The sequence below is a fragment of the Lethenteron reissneri genome, unplaced genomic scaffold (assembly GCF_015708825.2).
Source record: "Lethenteron reissneri isolate LAM-NWPU_2019-01 unplaced genomic scaffold, ASM1570882v1 scaffold_1587, whole genome shotgun sequence".
NCBI lineage: Eukaryota > Metazoa > Chordata > Hyperoartia > Petromyzontiformes > Petromyzontidae > Lethenteron > Lethenteron reissneri.
This window is the reverse complement of record NW_026891319.1, coordinates 45,434-63,766: the sequence shown is the minus strand read 5'-3', so window position 1 is coordinate 63,766 and position 18,333 is coordinate 45,434. Positions and strand designations below refer to the sequence as shown.

At 53.5% G+C, this 18,333-nt stretch overlaps 2 protein-coding genes across 3 annotated transcripts; one reads left to right on the top strand and one right to left on the bottom strand.

The window, feature by feature from the left end:
• Positions 1-5,883: 5,883 nt before the first annotated feature.
• On the bottom strand, positions 5,884-10,338 carry LOC133362712 (zinc finger protein OZF-like). 2 transcript variants are annotated; one of them, XM_061581635.1, is made up of 3 exons: positions 10,234-10,338; positions 9,850-9,916; positions 5,884-9,173 (listed from the first exon to the last, which is right to left on the bottom strand). In XM_061581635.1, the coding sequence occupies exon 3, from the start codon at positions 9,131-9,133 to the stop codon at positions 7,832-7,834; it is 1,302 nt and encodes a 433-aa protein (XP_061437619.1). In that variant the 5' UTR covers positions 9,134-9,173; positions 9,850-9,916; positions 10,234-10,338; the 3' UTR covers positions 5,884-7,831. The 2 variants fall into 2 exon arrangements, with proteins under 2 accessions (XP_061437619.1, XP_061437620.1); XM_061581636.1 differs by having other exon boundaries at positions 5,884-9,143.
• A 106-nt stretch (positions 10,339-10,444) lies between these two features.
• On the top strand, positions 10,445-15,654 carry LOC133362711 (RNA-binding protein 47-like). The gene is made up of 3 exons (XM_061581634.1): positions 10,445-11,019; positions 13,460-14,285; positions 14,656-15,654. The coding sequence occupies exons 2-3, from the start codon at positions 13,614-13,616 to the stop codon at positions 15,295-15,297; spliced, it is 1,314 nt and encodes a 437-aa protein (XP_061437618.1). The 5' UTR covers positions 10,445-11,019; positions 13,460-13,613; the 3' UTR covers positions 15,298-15,654.
• The last annotated feature ends 2,679 nt before the right edge of the window (positions 15,655-18,333 follow it).

Below are 18,333 nucleotides of genomic sequence, written 5' to 3'. Positions count from 1 at the left end.
TGGGTTACACAGAGTCCCGGTCCCCTTAGGACAGCGGGGCTAGGTACCGCAGGGCTCTAGGTCTTCATCCCGTCTTCATTCTTCGCTGGTCACACACTGCCCTTACGCCTGTGTGCATCCCCTTTTATAGCCCCTGCTCACGAGAGACGGAGCTGATGCGGACGTCGACGTGGCGTCGTTCCTTAATGAACCAATCACGACGCACTCTCTCTACGATCCGCTTTCCCCAGCGCGTGTTAACATTACTCCACCAATCACACTGCGCAGCCACCTGATCACTCCCTCTCAGCGCGTCACCGGCCCACAGCCAATCGGTACCCCGTAACCCACGACCCCGCGCTGACCCCTGATCCTCCACCGTCAGCGCGCGCCACCACCTACACAGCCAATCCTTACGCGCTGGCATACGATCCCTAATCCCAGCGCGTATCACCTCTACATCACCCCCTCCCACATAGCTTGCAGCCGGCCCGGCTGTTAACCAACAACCCAACCTAACGTCAACGCAGTAATAAAGAACTCCACATCCCAGTGTGCCCCGTAACACAACAACAACAACAACATAACACAACCTTAAATACGAAGCAATATACAGCCCGACGAACAACACAATAAAAGCGAACACCGTAAAACGAACGCGCCAAGTGTCACTGTGACCCACGCAGTGCCGAGGCGCTCCGGCTGCCTCGACTCCGCACGTGGCAGGTTACACAAAGTAGCGCGACCTAGCGCGAGTCCGTCTGGCCGGTCCGTCGTATGGAACGGGACGTTGGCGACCGTCCGGTGTCTCCGGCAGCTCTAGACGGCACGGATCGGGCCTGGAAGGACCGTCCTCGCCGCGAAGATCCGGCCGCCGGTGGTCGGCAGCTGTCAGTTCCGAGACACCTGGGAGCGGATCAGGCGGAGACATGTGAGGAGCAGGCAAGGACAATTCCCCCTCAGGGTCGTTGGTCACGTCACATGCTCGGCCCTCACGACACAAGGGGAGGCCATACGGAGGCGAGAACGGTTTCAGTCGGGAGGGGTGGACGTACCAACGGCGTTTTTCCCATTTTATCTGAACGCACTGGGGGCGTGCAACCCGCACGACCTCCACGGGTCCCCGCCACGGCTTCAACAATTTAGGCGACGTGGCCAAAGGTGCCTGAGGGCAATGCAGCCAGGCCCTGTCACCTGGTTCCCAATTGTGCACGGACACCTTCCGTGCCCGCAACCGCTCGTTCGCAATTTGGCGAGCCCGCGAATTAAGCCGTGCGGCCTCCCTTGCCTCTGTCAGTTTATGAATATTAAATTTAATATGCTCTGCCAATTTCGAATTAGTTCGTGGTGCGGGCAGACCCAGCTGCGTTTCCATGGGCGGGTCGGCTTCCCGACCGTACATTAGATAAAACGGGGAAAATCCCGTTGCTGCATGGGGGGCCATTCTATACGCGGCAAGGACCCCAGGGACCTGCAGGTCCCAATCAACATGTGACTCACATACCTGCTGGCACAGCATAGAGGTCAATGTCCTGTTAAGCCTCTCCACCATCCCGTCCGTCTGCGGGTGGTACGGGGAGGTACGCACCTTCTTGGTACCCAACAGGTCGCACACCTCTTGCAGTAATTTACTCGAAAAATTTTTCCCTTGGTCAGTAAGCAAGCGTTCGGGAGCCCCCTTGTCCAGGACGTAGCCCTGGACAAAGGCGTCCGTCACAGCCGCCGCCGACTGGTTGGCGAGTGGCCACGCCATAGGCCACCGGGTAAAATATTCGACCCCCACCAACAGGTACTTATTACCCCTAGGCGTGACCGGAAAGGGCCCCAGAATATCGAGTGCAACGAGCTCGTTAGTGCGCGAGACCTGAATAGATTGCAGCGGTGGATTAGCTGCCACGGGCGGTGGTTTCCGTCTGGCGCACTCAACACAACCCTTCAGAATATTCACCACGTCACCCCCCATTCCCGGCCAATAATAGTCACGCTGAAGCAGGGCAAGCGTTTTGTTAACTCCCAAATGCAAGAGGCGTTCGTGTGCGGCCAAGACAACCTTCCCCTCACAGCAGAAGGCACCACAATCGCATGCCGCCGGGACAAACTGTCCCATCTCATCAACAGGCCTTGCTTAAGCTCGTAGGAGCCAGTTCGGTCGTGTTTACCTTCGGAACCCTCCGTCTTCCGGCGAAATGCCAGCAGGGAGCTGTCCGCCATTTGGAGACGGCCCCACTCAATCAACGACAGTGAGAGCAGCGAGTCCTGACCCCCTGGGGTAGCGGGACCATCCCCAATTGGTGTGCTCGCGGTCGCAACCAACGCCTCCCTACCTTCCGTAACCGGAGGTTTACAGCGCGCCAATCCCGATAAGCACGCACATTTGTGACAAGGCAACAACCGCGACAGGGCTTTGGCATTCGTGTGTCGCAACCCTTTACGGTACGTAGTCGTGAACTGATAGTCCTGGAGGACTTCCAACCACCGCGACAATTGGCCCGAGGGCTGGGCAACCCGTAATGAATACTGGAGCGCCGCGTGGTCCGTCCGGACCGTGAAATGACGACCATAGAGATATGGCCTGAATTGTTGTACAAAAAAGACAATGGCAAGTAGTTCACGACGGGTGACGCAGTAGCGCTGCTCTGCCGGCGACAACACCCTGCTACCATAAGCGACCACCCGTTCGACCCCTCCAACGACTTGGGACAACACTCCCCCAATGCCCGTGTTGCTAGCATCCGTGTCTAGCAAGAAGGGACTCGCAAAGTCCGGATAGCGCAAGGGTGGGGCCCTTACCAAGGCGTCCCGGAGGGAGCAGAATGCAGCCTCCTCCTCCGGTCCCCACCGGAACTTCACTCCTTTTGCCGTTAAAGCGTGCAAGGGCTTTGCAATGGTGGCGAAGTGCTCAACGAATCGGCGATAATACGAAGCAAAACCGATGAAACTGCGCACGTCTGACACGGACGTGGGCGTCGGCCACGAACTGACACAGTCCGTCATCGCAGGATCGGTAGAAATCCCCGAAGAGTCGACAATGTGACCCAAGTACCTCACGGATTTACGAAAAAGATGGCATTTGGCCGGTTTAAACTTTAATTTAGCCGATCGCATTCGCAAGAACACCCCTCTCAATCGCTGGAGGTGTTCTTCAAACGTTTTACCGAAAACAATGACATCGTCAAGGTAAATGAGGCACGTATCCCACTGCAAGCCCGACAAAACCAATTCCATAAGACGCTGAAACGTCGCAGGAGAGGAGTGAAGTCCCATGGGTAACCGGTTAAACTGAAACAGGCCCCCTGGAGTCCGGAATGCAGTCTTAGGCTTAGACTCCTCGTCGAGTGGCAACTGCCAGAATCCGGACAATAAATCAAGAGTCGAAAAGTATCGCGCACCGGACAATGCGTCGAGAGACTCGTCCATCCTGGGGAGCGGATACGCGTCGGCCACCGAGATCTTATTCAGGCGGCGGAAATCGACGCAAAATCGCAGGGACCCGTCCTGCTTTTTAACGAGCACAATAGGTGCTCCCCAAGGACTGGAAGAAGGCGAAATAATGTCGGCTTCCAGCATATCGTTAACTGCCGACTGAACATGTTCCTTCTCAGCAGGACTCAGTCGGAAGGGATTTTGCCTGACCGGTGCCGCGTCGCCCGTTTCAATGTGGTGGCGTAGCAGGTCCGTGCACCCAATATCATACTTATGTTTACTGAAGACATCCGAAAATTCAATCAGCAACCCGCGCAGCGCACCCAACTGTACCGCTGACAAATCGTCAGAGTCCGCGCACAGCATATCAATCCAATCGAGGTCCTCCTTCGATGTTACGTTATTCGTGGGGCTCGAATCAGCCTGCGCAACCAGCCCCTCCTCCGCAGGGACCCGTGCCGCGTGAGCCAGCACGGTGCCCTGCTGAATGACGGCCGGCCGCGCCCCAGCGTTTAAAACCATCACAAACGGATCCCTGTCTGCCCCAACCAAAGTGTGAGCCACCGATAAATCGAGACCTCCAACAGCCCTATTAGAAGGACCCAAAAGCATGGCCTGTTCCAAGGCCTCCTTCCCCCATGGCTTCCGCAACCGGAGGGGAATCAACATTTGTGAACCCGGGGGTACGTGCACGGTCTGTGTCGCTAACGCCTGTATGGTAGCGCACGCCGTCCGAATTACATTAGGGCTCGTCAAAAATGAAATACGGCGACCCGATGGTAGTTCAATGCAACGTTGATCAATGAGAATTTTGATGGGCATTTTTGCCAAAAAATCAGTGCCCAATAGGCAAGGAACCGCCAGGGAAGATGAAACGAAAACGGGTCCCGACAATTTGATATCACCAATGCAAATGGACGCCCTAATCTGACCGATAATGCCCAACGATCCCCCGTTAGCGGCGTAAAACGGCACATCCACCGGAAGAAGCAGACGACATTGTACCGGGAGAATGTTATAAATGAGGTCCGAAATAATAGTCGCCGATGCCCCCGTGTCCACTAACACCCTGACCTCGACCCCATCAATAGATCCGGTAACGACGGATGAACCCGCTGAGGCAGCCACTATTCTGTGCCCCAATTCCGCCCATTTAATGTCTCCCCGGTCCCGGCCGAACCCCCCTCTCCGAACCGAATCCCCGAACTCTACTCGGCTCTCCCTCGTCGCAACGCGACGACCCATACGTGTCGAGTATGCGGGCCAAGCATGTGAGGTGCCGCGACTTGCCGGGGTTTGCGGTGATGACTTGGGGCCTTGGTCGTCGTCCAGCCGAGGTCCCATGGCGCGCTGACGTGGGGCGCGGCAACCGGAGGCCACGTGGCCTCGGAGGCCGCAGTTATAGCACGTGATGACAGTGGTCGGAGATCTCGGTTGCTCCAGCTTGCGGGCCGCTCGCAGAGGCGAACGACCCCCCCGACCTCCAGTCCCCCGCTCGTCCCGCGATGAACGCCTCCTCTGGTGGGCTGACGACTTGGGGCACGGTGACAACCGGACCCGGAGTTGAGGCCACGGCAGCGTTGCAGACGACCCCCTGCTTACGGTGAAGGACCTCGTGCGCTTGTATGCTCGTGGCGACCCGTAAGGAAGAAATATCGGTCTCGTCGGCCGTGTTGATGGGGACCCCCAGGTCCTGCGCCAACTTGAGCAGCTGCTCCAAAACCATCGCATCTTGGCCCTCCTCGTCCATACGAGGGAACGCGGCGTCGGCGAGAGCAAGCAACGCCGTGCGGTAGGCGAGCACGGTCTCCGTGTCCGCCTTCCGTCTTGCATAAAAATGATGGCGGCACGCCGAGGGAGGACCGTAGACTTTGGCCATGAGGGCCAGCGCATCCTTGAGCGTGGAGCGGTCCGACCTGCGTGCGGACGTGAAGGCCGCGAGCGCGTTGTCGTCCAGCATGGCAGGCAGTGCCCGCAGCGCCGTAGCGTCGGACCAGGCGGACATCTCCTGATGCGCCAAAAATCTGCGCTGAAATTGGCTCCAATCCCCGCCTTCCGCCTTGAAGGCTGACAACGTGGGAAGGCGCTGCTGAAAGATGAAGTCGTCCTCCTCCTCGTGCTTCCTCTCTGCCGCCCCGTCGGTGTGTAAGATGGCGGCCCCAGTGGCGGGTGTGTCATGGCGGTCCGCCGCGCGCGTTGGTGACGTCAGCGGGCGCGCATGGAGAACCGCTGCCACGTGGTGATGGCCGTTCCCGCCAAAAGTTGGTGCGGATGAAATGGCGCTGCAAACCTACGCGCCCCCTGCATGAACGACGAAGGCACAGGGACAGACGGTCGATTGCGTTGGAATCGATCTGCAGACGGCGGTCTTCTGGCACGGCCAGCAGCTCTGTGTCGCCTCATCTCAATCCCGCAACCCCAACCAGGTGAAAGTCCGCATCAAACAGAACCCCGGCAAGGCCATCTACTTAACGACGAGAGAAAATTCACACGAAATGTCGTTTTCAATGAAGTCTTCCAGATGTAAAATAACAAGCTTTTAATGAAGAAATACAATTATTAAATTCAAAACATAATACAATTCAAAGTTGTTTCATTTTAAAACTTCAAAACGGAGCATCGGGAGCTTGTGTGGATGCGTTGCTCGTGTGCAATTCTTTTTGTAACTTTCCAATCAGCAAGGAGCATTTCTTGTCCTAATTCGACAAAATGTACGTCAACACGTAATACAAAATTATAATTCGTGTTGTAGAGAATGTATCTCCTCTACGTGTAACTTTTAAGTGGTATGCCTTGTAACTGATGAATGATCCGAGCGTGCTCGCTATTTCAAAGACAATGAGTTGCTGCTCCAGAGGGAGACGCTTCCTGAAAACACAAAAATACCCTTTGACCTGCATCACAAGCACAATGAGTCTCACCTGAGTTATCTGTACAGGTTACTTGCAAAACACACACTGTGTCCTAACATCACTTATTCAATGTTTGACCCTTATAGACAAAATGTTACATGTACGCACACCATCAGACAAGTATTCAGTCTAAATTATTGACAGGCATATGAACAAAATTGAATGACTGCACTGAAATATGCTTTATTAGTTTACATCCTATTAACAAGAAGCTAATTTAAACAAGTAAACCCGTAAAAACAAAGTTTTTCACTCTAAATCCTTTATATGCGTGGCGGCTAGAGTCCTCTCGTCCTCTGGCTTGAGATGGCTGCCACCTATGGGTCAGATGATTGTCTGCCACCATTAAGCAATTGGTAATTAAATATTTAATTTGTTTTCCCTAAACAGTGTAAAATTTTGGATTTTTTTTTTCACGAAAATTGTCACACAACGAGTCTGTGTGGAAAATGTCAGCTCGATTGGATCTCGGGAAGTGGGTTAAAAACGAGCGAAATATTTGCACGGTCCTAAGCAAGCAAGCAAACTTAATATAAAGGATTAAAAAATATATTCGCCTGTGGAGGATGCGGGGATCGATCCCGCGACCTTTGGCATGGGAAGCGAGGGCGCTACCAACTGCGCTACTCCGCCACGGCCTGTGGAGGGGTTACGCTCTGGGCTCTTACACTCTGACGTTCAGCCAAAGCCATGAATGCGTTCTATTTGAATATATGCAAAATAATTTTTTACCTAAAAAGTGTAAAATTTTGGGAATTTTTTTTCACGACGAGTCTGTGTGGAAAATGTCAGCTCGATTGGATCACAGGAAGTGGGTTAAAAAACGACCGAAAGATTTGCACGGTCCTAAGCAAGCAAGCAAGCACGCAAGCAAGCAAGCAAGCACGCGAACTTAATATAAAGGATTTAAAAAATACGCACCGTCTGCTTAACAGTGTATGTACAACATACTAATGCACCATTCAAAACGAGTCGGCCATTGCATGCTGACATCTGGGTCAAAATGTAGCAAATTCTAAACATTACCTACAAACTCCACAACTGAGATGCCACATCAACCATCGCCCCCTACTGACAGGCTCTTGTCCACATGCAGGCCGGTGCAGGGCCACCACCTTGTGCCACACAGGGGCAGCTGCCACTTGGGGATGTTTCGAGTGTTTGAGACGAGATACGATGCAAAACTCCGAGTTGCCAGAGGCGATTAAGCAAGCACCATATAAATGGAATTGATGAGAACAGAGTGAATGCTTGGGAGCTTATTGGCTCTCGCTCCTGGTTAGAGATCTACCCAACAGACAGGTCCACAAAGACTGGCCGCTTACCCTGCAGGTTGAACTTAGGAATTGGGTGTTCAACTTCACATTCTTGTCATTAAAGGCCAGTGACAAGGGTGCATCTATTGGAGCGACATCATCTCAAGTTTACACATCTAACGGGTCTTCATTTGACTTTGTATTGTCTCAGATGAAGTCCACCCACACCTCCACCTCCACAAACTGCTGCTGGGAGTTGCCTCACTCTGCCTCACAGTCAGAATTCTCCTCCTGCTTCATGTTGCCTCCATCGATGCTAAGGTCCCATTTTGGAGTTGAATCTTCATCTTCACATTTTACTTTCACTTCTTCATATTCCACCTTCACCTCTTCATATTTCACCTTGATTTCTCTAAAAGTGTCCAAGCTGGGATTTTCTTCCGATTCTTGTTTGATGAGGGATGGGCTCATTGCGGCACTTTGACTTTCACAAGCTTTCAGACTCCACTCCTTGTGGATCTTGTGATGCTTGTGTGTTCTCTGGTGGTTTTGAAGATGTGCTGACCGTGCAAACGCCATCCCGCACGGAGTGCACCTGAAGGGTTTCTCTCCCGTGTGTGTTCTCTGGTGTTTTACAAGATCAGATGACTGTGCAAACGCCTTCCCACAGACACTGCACTTGAAGGGTTTCTCTCCCGTGTGGGTTCTCTGGTGTTTTACAAGATAAGATGAATCTGAAAACGTCTTCCCACAGACACTGCATTTGAAGGGTTTCTCTCCCGTGTGTGTTCTCTGGTGTGTTACAAGAGTAGATGAAAGTGCAAACGCCATCCCACAGACACTGCACTTGAAGGGTTTCTCTCCTGTGTGTGTTCTCTGGTGTGTTACAAGAGTAGATGAAAGTGCAAACGCCTTCCCACACACACTGCACTTGAAGGGTTTCTCTCCTGTGTGAGTTCTCTGGTGTTTTACAAGAGTAGATGAAAGTGCAAACGCCTTCCCACACACACTGCACTTGAAGGGTTTCTCTCCCGTGTGTGTTCTCTGGTGTTTTACAAGATCAGATGAATCTGAAAACGTCTTCCCACAGACACTGCACTTGAAGGGTTTCTCTCCCGTGTGTGTTCTCTGGTGTGTTACAAGAGTAGATGAAAGTGCAAACGCCATCCCACACACACTGCACTTGAAGGGTTTCTCTCCCGTGTGTGTTCTCTGGTGTGTCTTAAGATTATATGACTGTGAAAATGCCTCCCCACACACACTGCACTTGAAGGGTTTCTCTCCCGTGTGTGTTCTCTGGTGTCGTTTAAGAGCAGATGGCCGTGCAAATGCCTCGTCACACACACTGCACTTGAAGGGTTTCTCTCCCGTGTGTGTTCTCTGGTGGATCTGAAGAACTGATGGCCATGCAAAGGCCTTCCCACACACAGTGCACTTGAAGGGTTTCTCTCCTGTGTGTGTTCTCTGGTGCTGTGTCAAATTTCCAGTCCGCTCCGTGCTGTATCCACGCTGGTCGCATTGTTGACTTGCCGTACCGAGCTGCGCTGCCTGCCTTTGCTCCATCAGACCAATTCTGCAGAGGAAGCGTCAGAGGAAGCGTCAGCTGCAGACAGAAAAAAAGAATATGCACACCACCTACACGTCAGTATCGAGGCACAGATGAAAGCAAAAACACAGTCACACGTGACTTACACGTCTATACTTATTCATATATTCATGATGTAGTGAAAAAGTTTCCCAAATTCATCACACAGGCTGTTATTGCACACAATGAGAGGGCAAATGGTCATAAATATGCCTGGAAGCCCTCGTATCTCCGTGGTGAGATGTTAACTACCTCACCTGGTATACAGGAAGTCGTGGGTTCGATCCCGACCCTGACACCTGCTGCTGTATATTTGGAGTTTGCGTGTCTCTCTCCGTGGTCGCGTGGATTTTCCTCCGAATCTCCCGGGTTTGCCCTCCACATTTAGAGACTTCATTGAAAACGACACATTTCCACACGTATTCTTGGTTCTTTCGGTAAAGTCACGTAGATAGACAATAACAACAGATAATGACATCAAATAAAGGACACTTGTGTTGCGATCGAAACGTCGTGGGTTTTTTTATTTATTTACAATTTTGTTTACTTTTATTCATTTTATTATGTTATTTTTACTAAATTTTCTATCTCCGTGACTTTACCGAAAGAACCAAGAATATTAATTGCTGCAGTTACTAAAGTTTTAAGTCAAAACACTGACACACGCGTTGACAAACCCCACCTACCTACCTACCTTGTTGTTGTTGTGGGCAGGTAGCTTCTGTAAACAAGAGCGGTACAGCAGCTCAGGCGGGCATGGGCTGGTAAAAAAACGAAAAAAAAACTGCGTCAATATCTACAGTAAACCAAAGTGACAAAGTAGCGAGCCGCGTGAAGACAAATTAAACTTAAGGGAGGGAATTAAAGCAAACGCGACCAGGCGAGGGCAGGAGGCAAGGCCCCGCGTGTCTAGGCCCCGCGTTGTAAAGTTCCAACTTGGACATCGATTCACAAGCTGCTGCTGCTGCTCTAGTGACATCCCTACGAGAGAGAGAGCGAGGCTCTACCTTGGTAAACAACAACAACCACAACAACAACAACCACAACAACAACAACAACCGCGATGAAAATTTCTCACCTCGGATTGCAGTTCACGCGCGGACCTCCAGCTTCCTGTTAGCTCGTGACGTCACGCGGCAGCAGATGACATGACGTCACGCGGCAGCAGATGACATGACGTCACGCGGCAGCAGATGACATGACGTCACTTCTGGGGTACAAGACCCTCCCCTCCCACAATGAGAGGCTACCCTAACTGAATAAATTAATAAATTATGTTTATGTGGCGATCATCAACATTATCAATAAACATCATTTACACCATCATATACAACAACATCAACATCATCACCACCCCTAGCATCAGCAGCAATATCATCAACATCATCAGCAACATAAACAACAACATCATCAGCATCAACAACAACATCATCAGCATCAACAACAACATCATCAGCATCAACAACAACATCATCAACATCAGCATCAACAACATCATCAGCATCAACAACATCAACAACATCATCAGCATCAACAACAACAACATCAGCAACATCATCAGCATCAACAACAACATCAGCAGCATCAACAACAACATCATCAGCAACATCAACAACATCATCAGCAGCATCAACAACAGCATCAACAACAACAACATCAACAACAACATCATCAACAACAACAACAACATCATCAGCATCAACAACAACAACATCAGCAACACCGTCACCATCTAGAACAGAGGGGAGGGAAGACTGCGGCCTAGTCGGCCTCGGGCCATCCCGAGTTTTCCTAGCGGACCCGCCGCGCCCGGAGCGCCTCCCCCGGCAGGAGTCGGGATCGAATAACGGGTCCGCCGGGCGTGGTGAACACACATACACACAGTGTACACACACACACACAGTGCACACAGTGCACACAGTGTACACACACACAGTGTACACACACACAGTGTACACACACACACACAGTGCACACACACAGTGCACACAGTGTACACACACACATAGTGCACACACACAGTGTACACACACACACACAGTGTACACACAGTGTACACACACACAGTGTACACACAGTGTACACACACACAGTGTACACACACACAGTCTACACACACAGTGCACACACACAGTACACACAGTGCACACAGTGCACACACACAGTGTACACACACACATAGTGCACACACACACACAGTGTACACACACACACACAGTGCACACACACAGTGCACACAGTGTACACACACACATAGTGCACACACACACAGTGCACACACACAGTGTACACACACACACACAGTGCACACACACAGTGTACACACACAGAGTGTACACACACACACACAGTGTACACACACACAAAGTGTACACACACACATTGTACACACACACAGTGTACACACACACAGACAAACACACACAGACACACAGTGTGTACACACACAGTGTACACACAAACACACAGTGTACACACACACAGACACACACACAGAGTGTACACACACACAGTGCACACACAGACACACATACACAGTGTACTCACACACACACAGTGTACACACACACAGTGTACTCACAGACACACAGTGTACACACACACAGTGTACACACACACAGTGGACACACACACACAGACACACACAGTGTGTGTACACACACAGTGTGTACACACACAGTGTACACACACAGTGTACACACACACACAGTGTACACACACACACAGTGTACACACACAGAGTGTACACACACACACAGTGCACACACAGACACATACACAGTGTACACACAGACACACAGTGTACAGACACACATACACAGTGTACACACAGATACACAGTGTACACACAGACACACAGTGGACACACACACACAGACACACACAGTGTACACACACAGTGTACACACACACACAGTGTACACACAGTGTACACACACAGTACACACACACACTGTATACACACACACACACAGACACACACACAGACACACACAGTGTGTACACACACACAGTGTACACACAGACACACAGTGTACACACACACAGACACACACACAGAGTGTACACACACAAACACAGTGCACACACAGACACACATACACAGTGTACACACAGACACACAGTGTACACACACACAGACACACACACAGACACACACAGTGTACAAACAGACACACACAGTGCACACACACACAGACACACAGACACACACAGTGTACACACAGACACTCCAACACACAACCGGTTAGTGCTGCTCCAGTGACAGATTGGCACGGTATGTCACGTGATAAACCTTGCGAATCGGCTGTCGGCTGATGGCCGGTTTAACGACACGCATACATTCAAACTTTATTTGGAGTTGGAGTTTGTGTCTCTCTCTCATCATCACGGTGGCTAGGAGATGTTAACTACCTCGCCTGGTATGCAGGAGGTCGTGGGTTTGATCCCGATACTGAAGATTCTTGCTGTATATTTGGAGTTTGTGTGTCTCTCTCTCATCATCACGGTGGCTAGGAGATGTTAACTCCCTCGCCTGGTATACAGGAGGTCATGGGTTTGATCTCGATCCTGAAGATTCTTGCTGTATATTTGGAGTTTGTGTGTCTCTCTCATCATCATCACGGTGGCTAGGAGATGTTAACTACCTCGCCTGGTATGCAGGAGGTCGTGGGTTCGATCCCGGCCCTGGCGACGCCAACTGCTGTATATTTGGAGTCTGCGTGTCTCTCTCTCTCTCTCATCATCATCAGTGAGTGGGTGAGGTGAGTGGGTGGGTGAGTGTGTGAGCGAGTGGGTGTGCGGGTGAGTGTGTGAGGTGAGTGTGTGAGGGAGTGTGTGAGCGAGTGGGTGTGCGGGTGAGTGTGTGAGGTGAGTGTGTGAGGTGAGTGTGTGAGGTGAGTGTGTGAGCGAGTGGGTGTGCGGGTGAGTGGGTGGGTGAGTGTGTGAGGTGAGTGTGTGAGAGAGTGTGTGAGCGAGTGGGTGTGCGGGTGAGTGTGCGGGTGAGTGTGTGAGGTGAGTGTGTGAGCGAGTGGGTGTGCGGGTGAGTGGGTGGGTGAGTGTGTGAGCGACTGGGTGTGTGAGGTGCGTGGATGGGTCAGTGAGTGGATGAGTGAGGAGGGGTACCAGGTCGTCTACTGGGGGTGAGGGGTCATTATACAGGGCGGTTCAAAGGTCAAGACACAGTTTCTTGGGTTTCTATTTTATTGTGATTTTCCGAGTTTACAAAGGTAGCTCTGCTTGAACGCGTCTCTCTCCATCCGTCTCTCCACTCTCTCTTCCTCTCTCCACTGCTGGGCCTGTAGGCTTGGCCCGAGCGAGTTCCCGCCTTTTCACGAGTTGATTCCGCCCCCCGCCGTGGCTTTGTCGGCACGAGGCTTCTGCGCCGGTGAGTGTCAAGGGCTCCAACGGGCCCCAAACCGCTGCCCCGTCGTCACCGCCGCCGTGGACAAAGCGCCGATGCTCGACATCATGAGCTGCGTGGAGAGGGACCTTCTGGACCTCGTGTTGCGCACGGGGTACAACGTCGTGCAGGAGAACGGACAGAGGAAGCTGGGACCGCCGCCCGACTGGCAGGGCCCCCCTCCCGCCCGCGGCTGCGAGGTGTTCGTGGCGAGGATCCCGCGCGACCTGTACGAGGACGAGCTGGTGCCCGTGCTGGAGGCGGTGGGGCGGCTGTACCAGCTGCGCCTCATGACGACGTACCGCGGAAAGAACCGCGGCTACGCGTTCGCCACCTTCGCGACGCGCTCGCAAGCCGCGGACGCCGTCAGGAGACTCCACGAGTCGGAGATCCGCCCGGGGCGACGGATCGCGGTCCGCGTGAGCGTCGACAATCGCCGCCTCTTCATCGCGGGGCTGCCGAAGGTCAAGACGCGGGCCGAGGTGATGGCGGCGATGAGCGACGCCACGGAGGGCGTCGTGGGCGTCAAGATGCGCTTCTGTCGCCACGACAGGAGCCTCAGCCGAGGCTACGCGCTCGTCGAATACGAGAGCCACCGCGCGGCCTGCGTGGCCCGCAGGGTGCTGCTGCCGTACTCCTTCCGGCTGTGGGGCCGGGACATCAACATGGACTGGGCCATCCCGCAGCGAGAGCCGGGGGCGGCGGCCGCTGCTGCTGCCGCGGCGGTGGCAACGGAAGACAACGAGGAGGGGGGGGAGGAGGAGGCGGCAACTGAAGACGAGGAGGAAGAGGTGGTGGAGGAGGAGGAGGTGGAAGAGGTGGTGGAGCGGGAGGAGGAGGCAACGGAAGACGAGGAGGAGGGGGGGGGAGGAGGAGGTGGAGGAGGAGGATGTGGAGGAGGAGGAGGCAACGGAAGACGAGGAGGAGGAGGAGGCGGGGGCAACTGAAGATGAGGAGGAAGAGGTGGTGGAGGAGGAGGAGGTGGAAGAGGTGGTGGAGGAGGAGGAGGTGGGGGAGGAGGGGGAGGAGGAGGAGGGGGAGGAGGAGGCAACGGAAGACGAGGAGGAGGGGGAGGAGGCGGGGGCAACTGAAGATGAGGAGGAAGAGGTGGTGGAGGAGGAGGAGGATGAGGTGGTAGAGGAGGAGGAGGAGGAGGTGGTGGAGGAGGAGGTGGAGGAGGCAATTGAAGACGAGGAGGAGGAGGTGGCGGCGGTCCCAGGCCTCCCGCAGCCGGAGTGCGCCGTCTGCGGCAAGGTCCCGCACAGCCTGTTTGTGGGCTGGGCGGCGCGCACGCAGCTCTGGCGGGCACCCCGCCACTCGCGGCCCACGCCCGTCGGTCTGGACGAACTGCCGGAGGCGGCCGTCTTGTCGTGGGAGACGCGTCTGCAGGCGCTGCTACGGAGCGCCGGCGTGGGCCACGCGACCTTCGAACTGCACGCTCACTCGGAGCCCGGCAGGCCCATGGGCCTCCTGTACAAGGTCTCCGTTCCCGGGATGATGCGGGAAGGCAGCGGCTTCTTCCCCGCGGTGCTGAGCTCCAGCGTGGAGGGAGCGCGCGAAGTTGCCAGCGAGCTCCTCCACGAAATCCTCGGCGACGCGAACCCGAGGGCTGGCCCGGCCCCCGTCGCGACGGCGCCTCCCGGCCGCCCCGTCCGGAACCTCTCGGCGTATCCCGGCGACTTCCCCGTGCCCCGGCAGCCGGTCGCCGCGCGCCTGCCGACAAGCGGCACGCACCCGTAGTGCCGCGTGGCCGTCGTGGCGGCGTTCGTCAGACCGCGGACGGTGTCCTACCGCTTGAAGCTCACATCCGTTCTGCCGTGTTCACCGTCAAACTGCAAGTTGCCCGGCCGCTCACTCGACATGGTCACGTTGCCGCATGCCAGAGCTCGCAATCGGGTACCCGTACACGTTCCCTACCCGATACCCGGCTACCCGTACCCGGCCGGGTACGGGTAGGGTACAGGTATCGGGTACCCGATTGCGACCTCTGGGATGAAGCCACGTTGCAGGCGCGGGTGGGTTGATTCTAGGAACTTGAATTGTGAGAAGAGACAAGACGTTGGCAAATGAGTGACACACGGTGACTCACCAGTGACTCACGGCTTACCCGTACCCGGCCGGGTACGGGTAGCCGGGTATTGGGTAGGGTACGGGTATCGGGTAACCGGGTATCGGGTAGGGTACGGGTAGCCGGGTATCGGGTAGGGTACGGGTATCGGGTAGGGTACAGGTAGCCGGGTATCGGGTAGGGTACGGGTATCGGGTAGGGTACGGGTATCGGGTAGGGTACGGGTAGCCGGGTATCGGGTAGGGTACGGGTATCGGGTAGGGTACGGGTACCGGGTACCCGGTTGCGACCTCTGCCGCTCGCTCTCCACTCAGCCGTCCGCCCCTTTCCTGTTTCCCTCGTTGGGCGGGACCAGCCCTGACTTCACGTTGTGCCTCATTTGACTCGTCACCCCGTGGCCCCGCACACGTCCTCGTCACACCAGGTGTCACCCTGTCATTACACTCTAATGACGACCGACAACTGAATCCGTAAAGACAAAATGATTTCAGGTGTTTGACGCGTCAACGCCATTTTGTTTTGAAAATGTCGGGGAGAAAAAAGTATTTTGTTCACGTCGCATTCTGATGTCAAAACATTTGATTCTTTATCAAATTGAAAAACTCTTCAGCGTAGCGACTTTGTTACACACGGAGAGGTCCGTGCACCGCCTCGTTTGCACAGCCTCTATCCCTGTGCCACGTGTAGTTCGTGCACACACAGCTGTTAAGAGTTTGATGTTTTGTTGATTCACAATTTACGTGTGTTTTCCTGTAATGGTTTTTTGTTAATGTTTTAGTGGAAATAAAGTCGTGAAAAGTCTCTTCCTCTCTCTCTCCCCACTCTCTCGGCCGAGTGTCGCATGCTTGGGACCTTTCTTTCCCTCCTCTGCGGATTTAATTTGATGTGCTGATTTACACCCAGCATATTTCAGACTTCCCTGTTTTGTCACGGCATGTTCCTGATCGTTACCAACGTTCCAATGGCCAGGAACTTCAGAGTAACCTATTACCTTTTCATGCAGCATCATCATATAATTTTCCTGGATCATCGCCTTTGTAGCTTTGATCAATTGCCAATGGTTTACCGGTTCGTGTTTGTATTTACTTGTGCCGCCCTCTTTCCCCGTGGGACCACGTGGCGTGAAGTTGTGTCGCACATGAACAGAGTCGGTGCACATCACGAGTTTCCGTACTCGACTGTCACAGAGACACACAGAGACATAGACACACACAGAGAGACACACACAGACACACATACAGAGAGACACACACAGAGACATAGACACACACAGAGAGACACACACACACAGACACACAGAGAGACACACACAGACACACAGACACACACGCAGAGACACACAGAGACACACATGCAGAGACACAGACACACACACAGAGACACAGACACACACACAGAGGCATAGACACACACACAGAGACAGACACACACGCAGAGACACACAGACACACACATATGCAGAGACACAGACACACACACAGAGACACACACAGAGACACACAGTGACACACAGTGACACACAGACACACACACAGAGACATAGACACACACAGAGAGACACACACACAGAGACATGGACACACAGAGACACACGCAGAGACACACAGACACAGATACATAGACACACACACAGAGACACACACACAGAGAGACACACACAGACACACACGCAGAGACACACAGAGACACATGCAGAGACACACACACAGAGACATAGACACACACACAGACACACACAGAGACACACACAGACACACACAGAGACACAGACACACACAGAGACACAGACACACACACAGACACACACATGCAGAGACACAGACACACACACAGAGACACACACAGAGACATGGACACACACGCAGACATGCAGAGACACACATGCAGAGACACAGACACACACACAGAGACACACACAGAGACATGGACACACACGCAGAGACACACAGAGACATGCACGCAGAGACACAAAGACACGCAGAGACATAGACACACAGACACACCGTTACAGACACGCACAGAGACCGGCAGTTGCTGCTGCTGCTGTTGCTGCTGCTGCTGTTGCCGCTGCTGTTGCTGCTGCAGTTGCTGCTGTTGCTACTGCTGCCGCTGTTGCTGCAGCTGCTGCAGCTGCTGCTGTTGCTGCTGCTACTACTGCTGCTGCTGCTACTACTGCTGTTGCTGCTGCTGTTGCTGCTGCTACTGCTGTTACTGCTGCTGCTGCTACTGCTGCTGTTGCTGCAGCTGCTGCATAGAGTTTGTGTCTCTCTGTCTCTCTGTTGTCGAGTGGATTTTCTTTCCGGGCCCTCTGGTTTTCCCCTCCACATTTGAGAGCCGTGAGTTGCTAGAGTCTTTGCCAACTGCTATAAAGGTTCACGTGATGATGATGATGAACCTCATTGGTAGAACTATAATCGGTAATGGCCAGGTCAGGGCCTTCTAAAAGAGAGCTTACACACACACACAGCATCTCAATGAGGCCCTTGCCCGCTAAAAATAAAACGCGGTTTAGTTTCTAGTTCAAGTCTCGTGCACAACAACAACAGCATCATCACGATGCGCCCACCTGCTCAGAGCAGTTCCAGCCCAGGTAAGTGAACTTGCCACTTTTATTACCATCACCAGCACCACCACCAGCACCACAATGTCTCCCCCAGCAAACAACAAAACAGCTGGGCAGGCAGCGTCACTCACTCACGGGGCAGGCA

Bases quoted from the DNA above. Each gene is read 5' to 3' on its own strand.
- LOC133362712 (XM_061581635.1), bottom strand. From the start codon at position 9,133: ATGGAGCAAAGGCAGGCAGCGCAGCTCGGTACGGCAAGTCAACAATGC.
- LOC133362711 (XM_061581634.1), top strand. From the start codon at position 13,614: ATGCTCGACATCATGAGCTGCGTGGAGAGGGACCTTCTGGACCTCGTG. The intron at 14,286-14,655 runs GCAACGGAAGAC...ACTGAAGATGAG, and splicing joins CTGCTGCTGCCGCGGCGGTG to GAGGAAGAGGTGGTGGAGGA.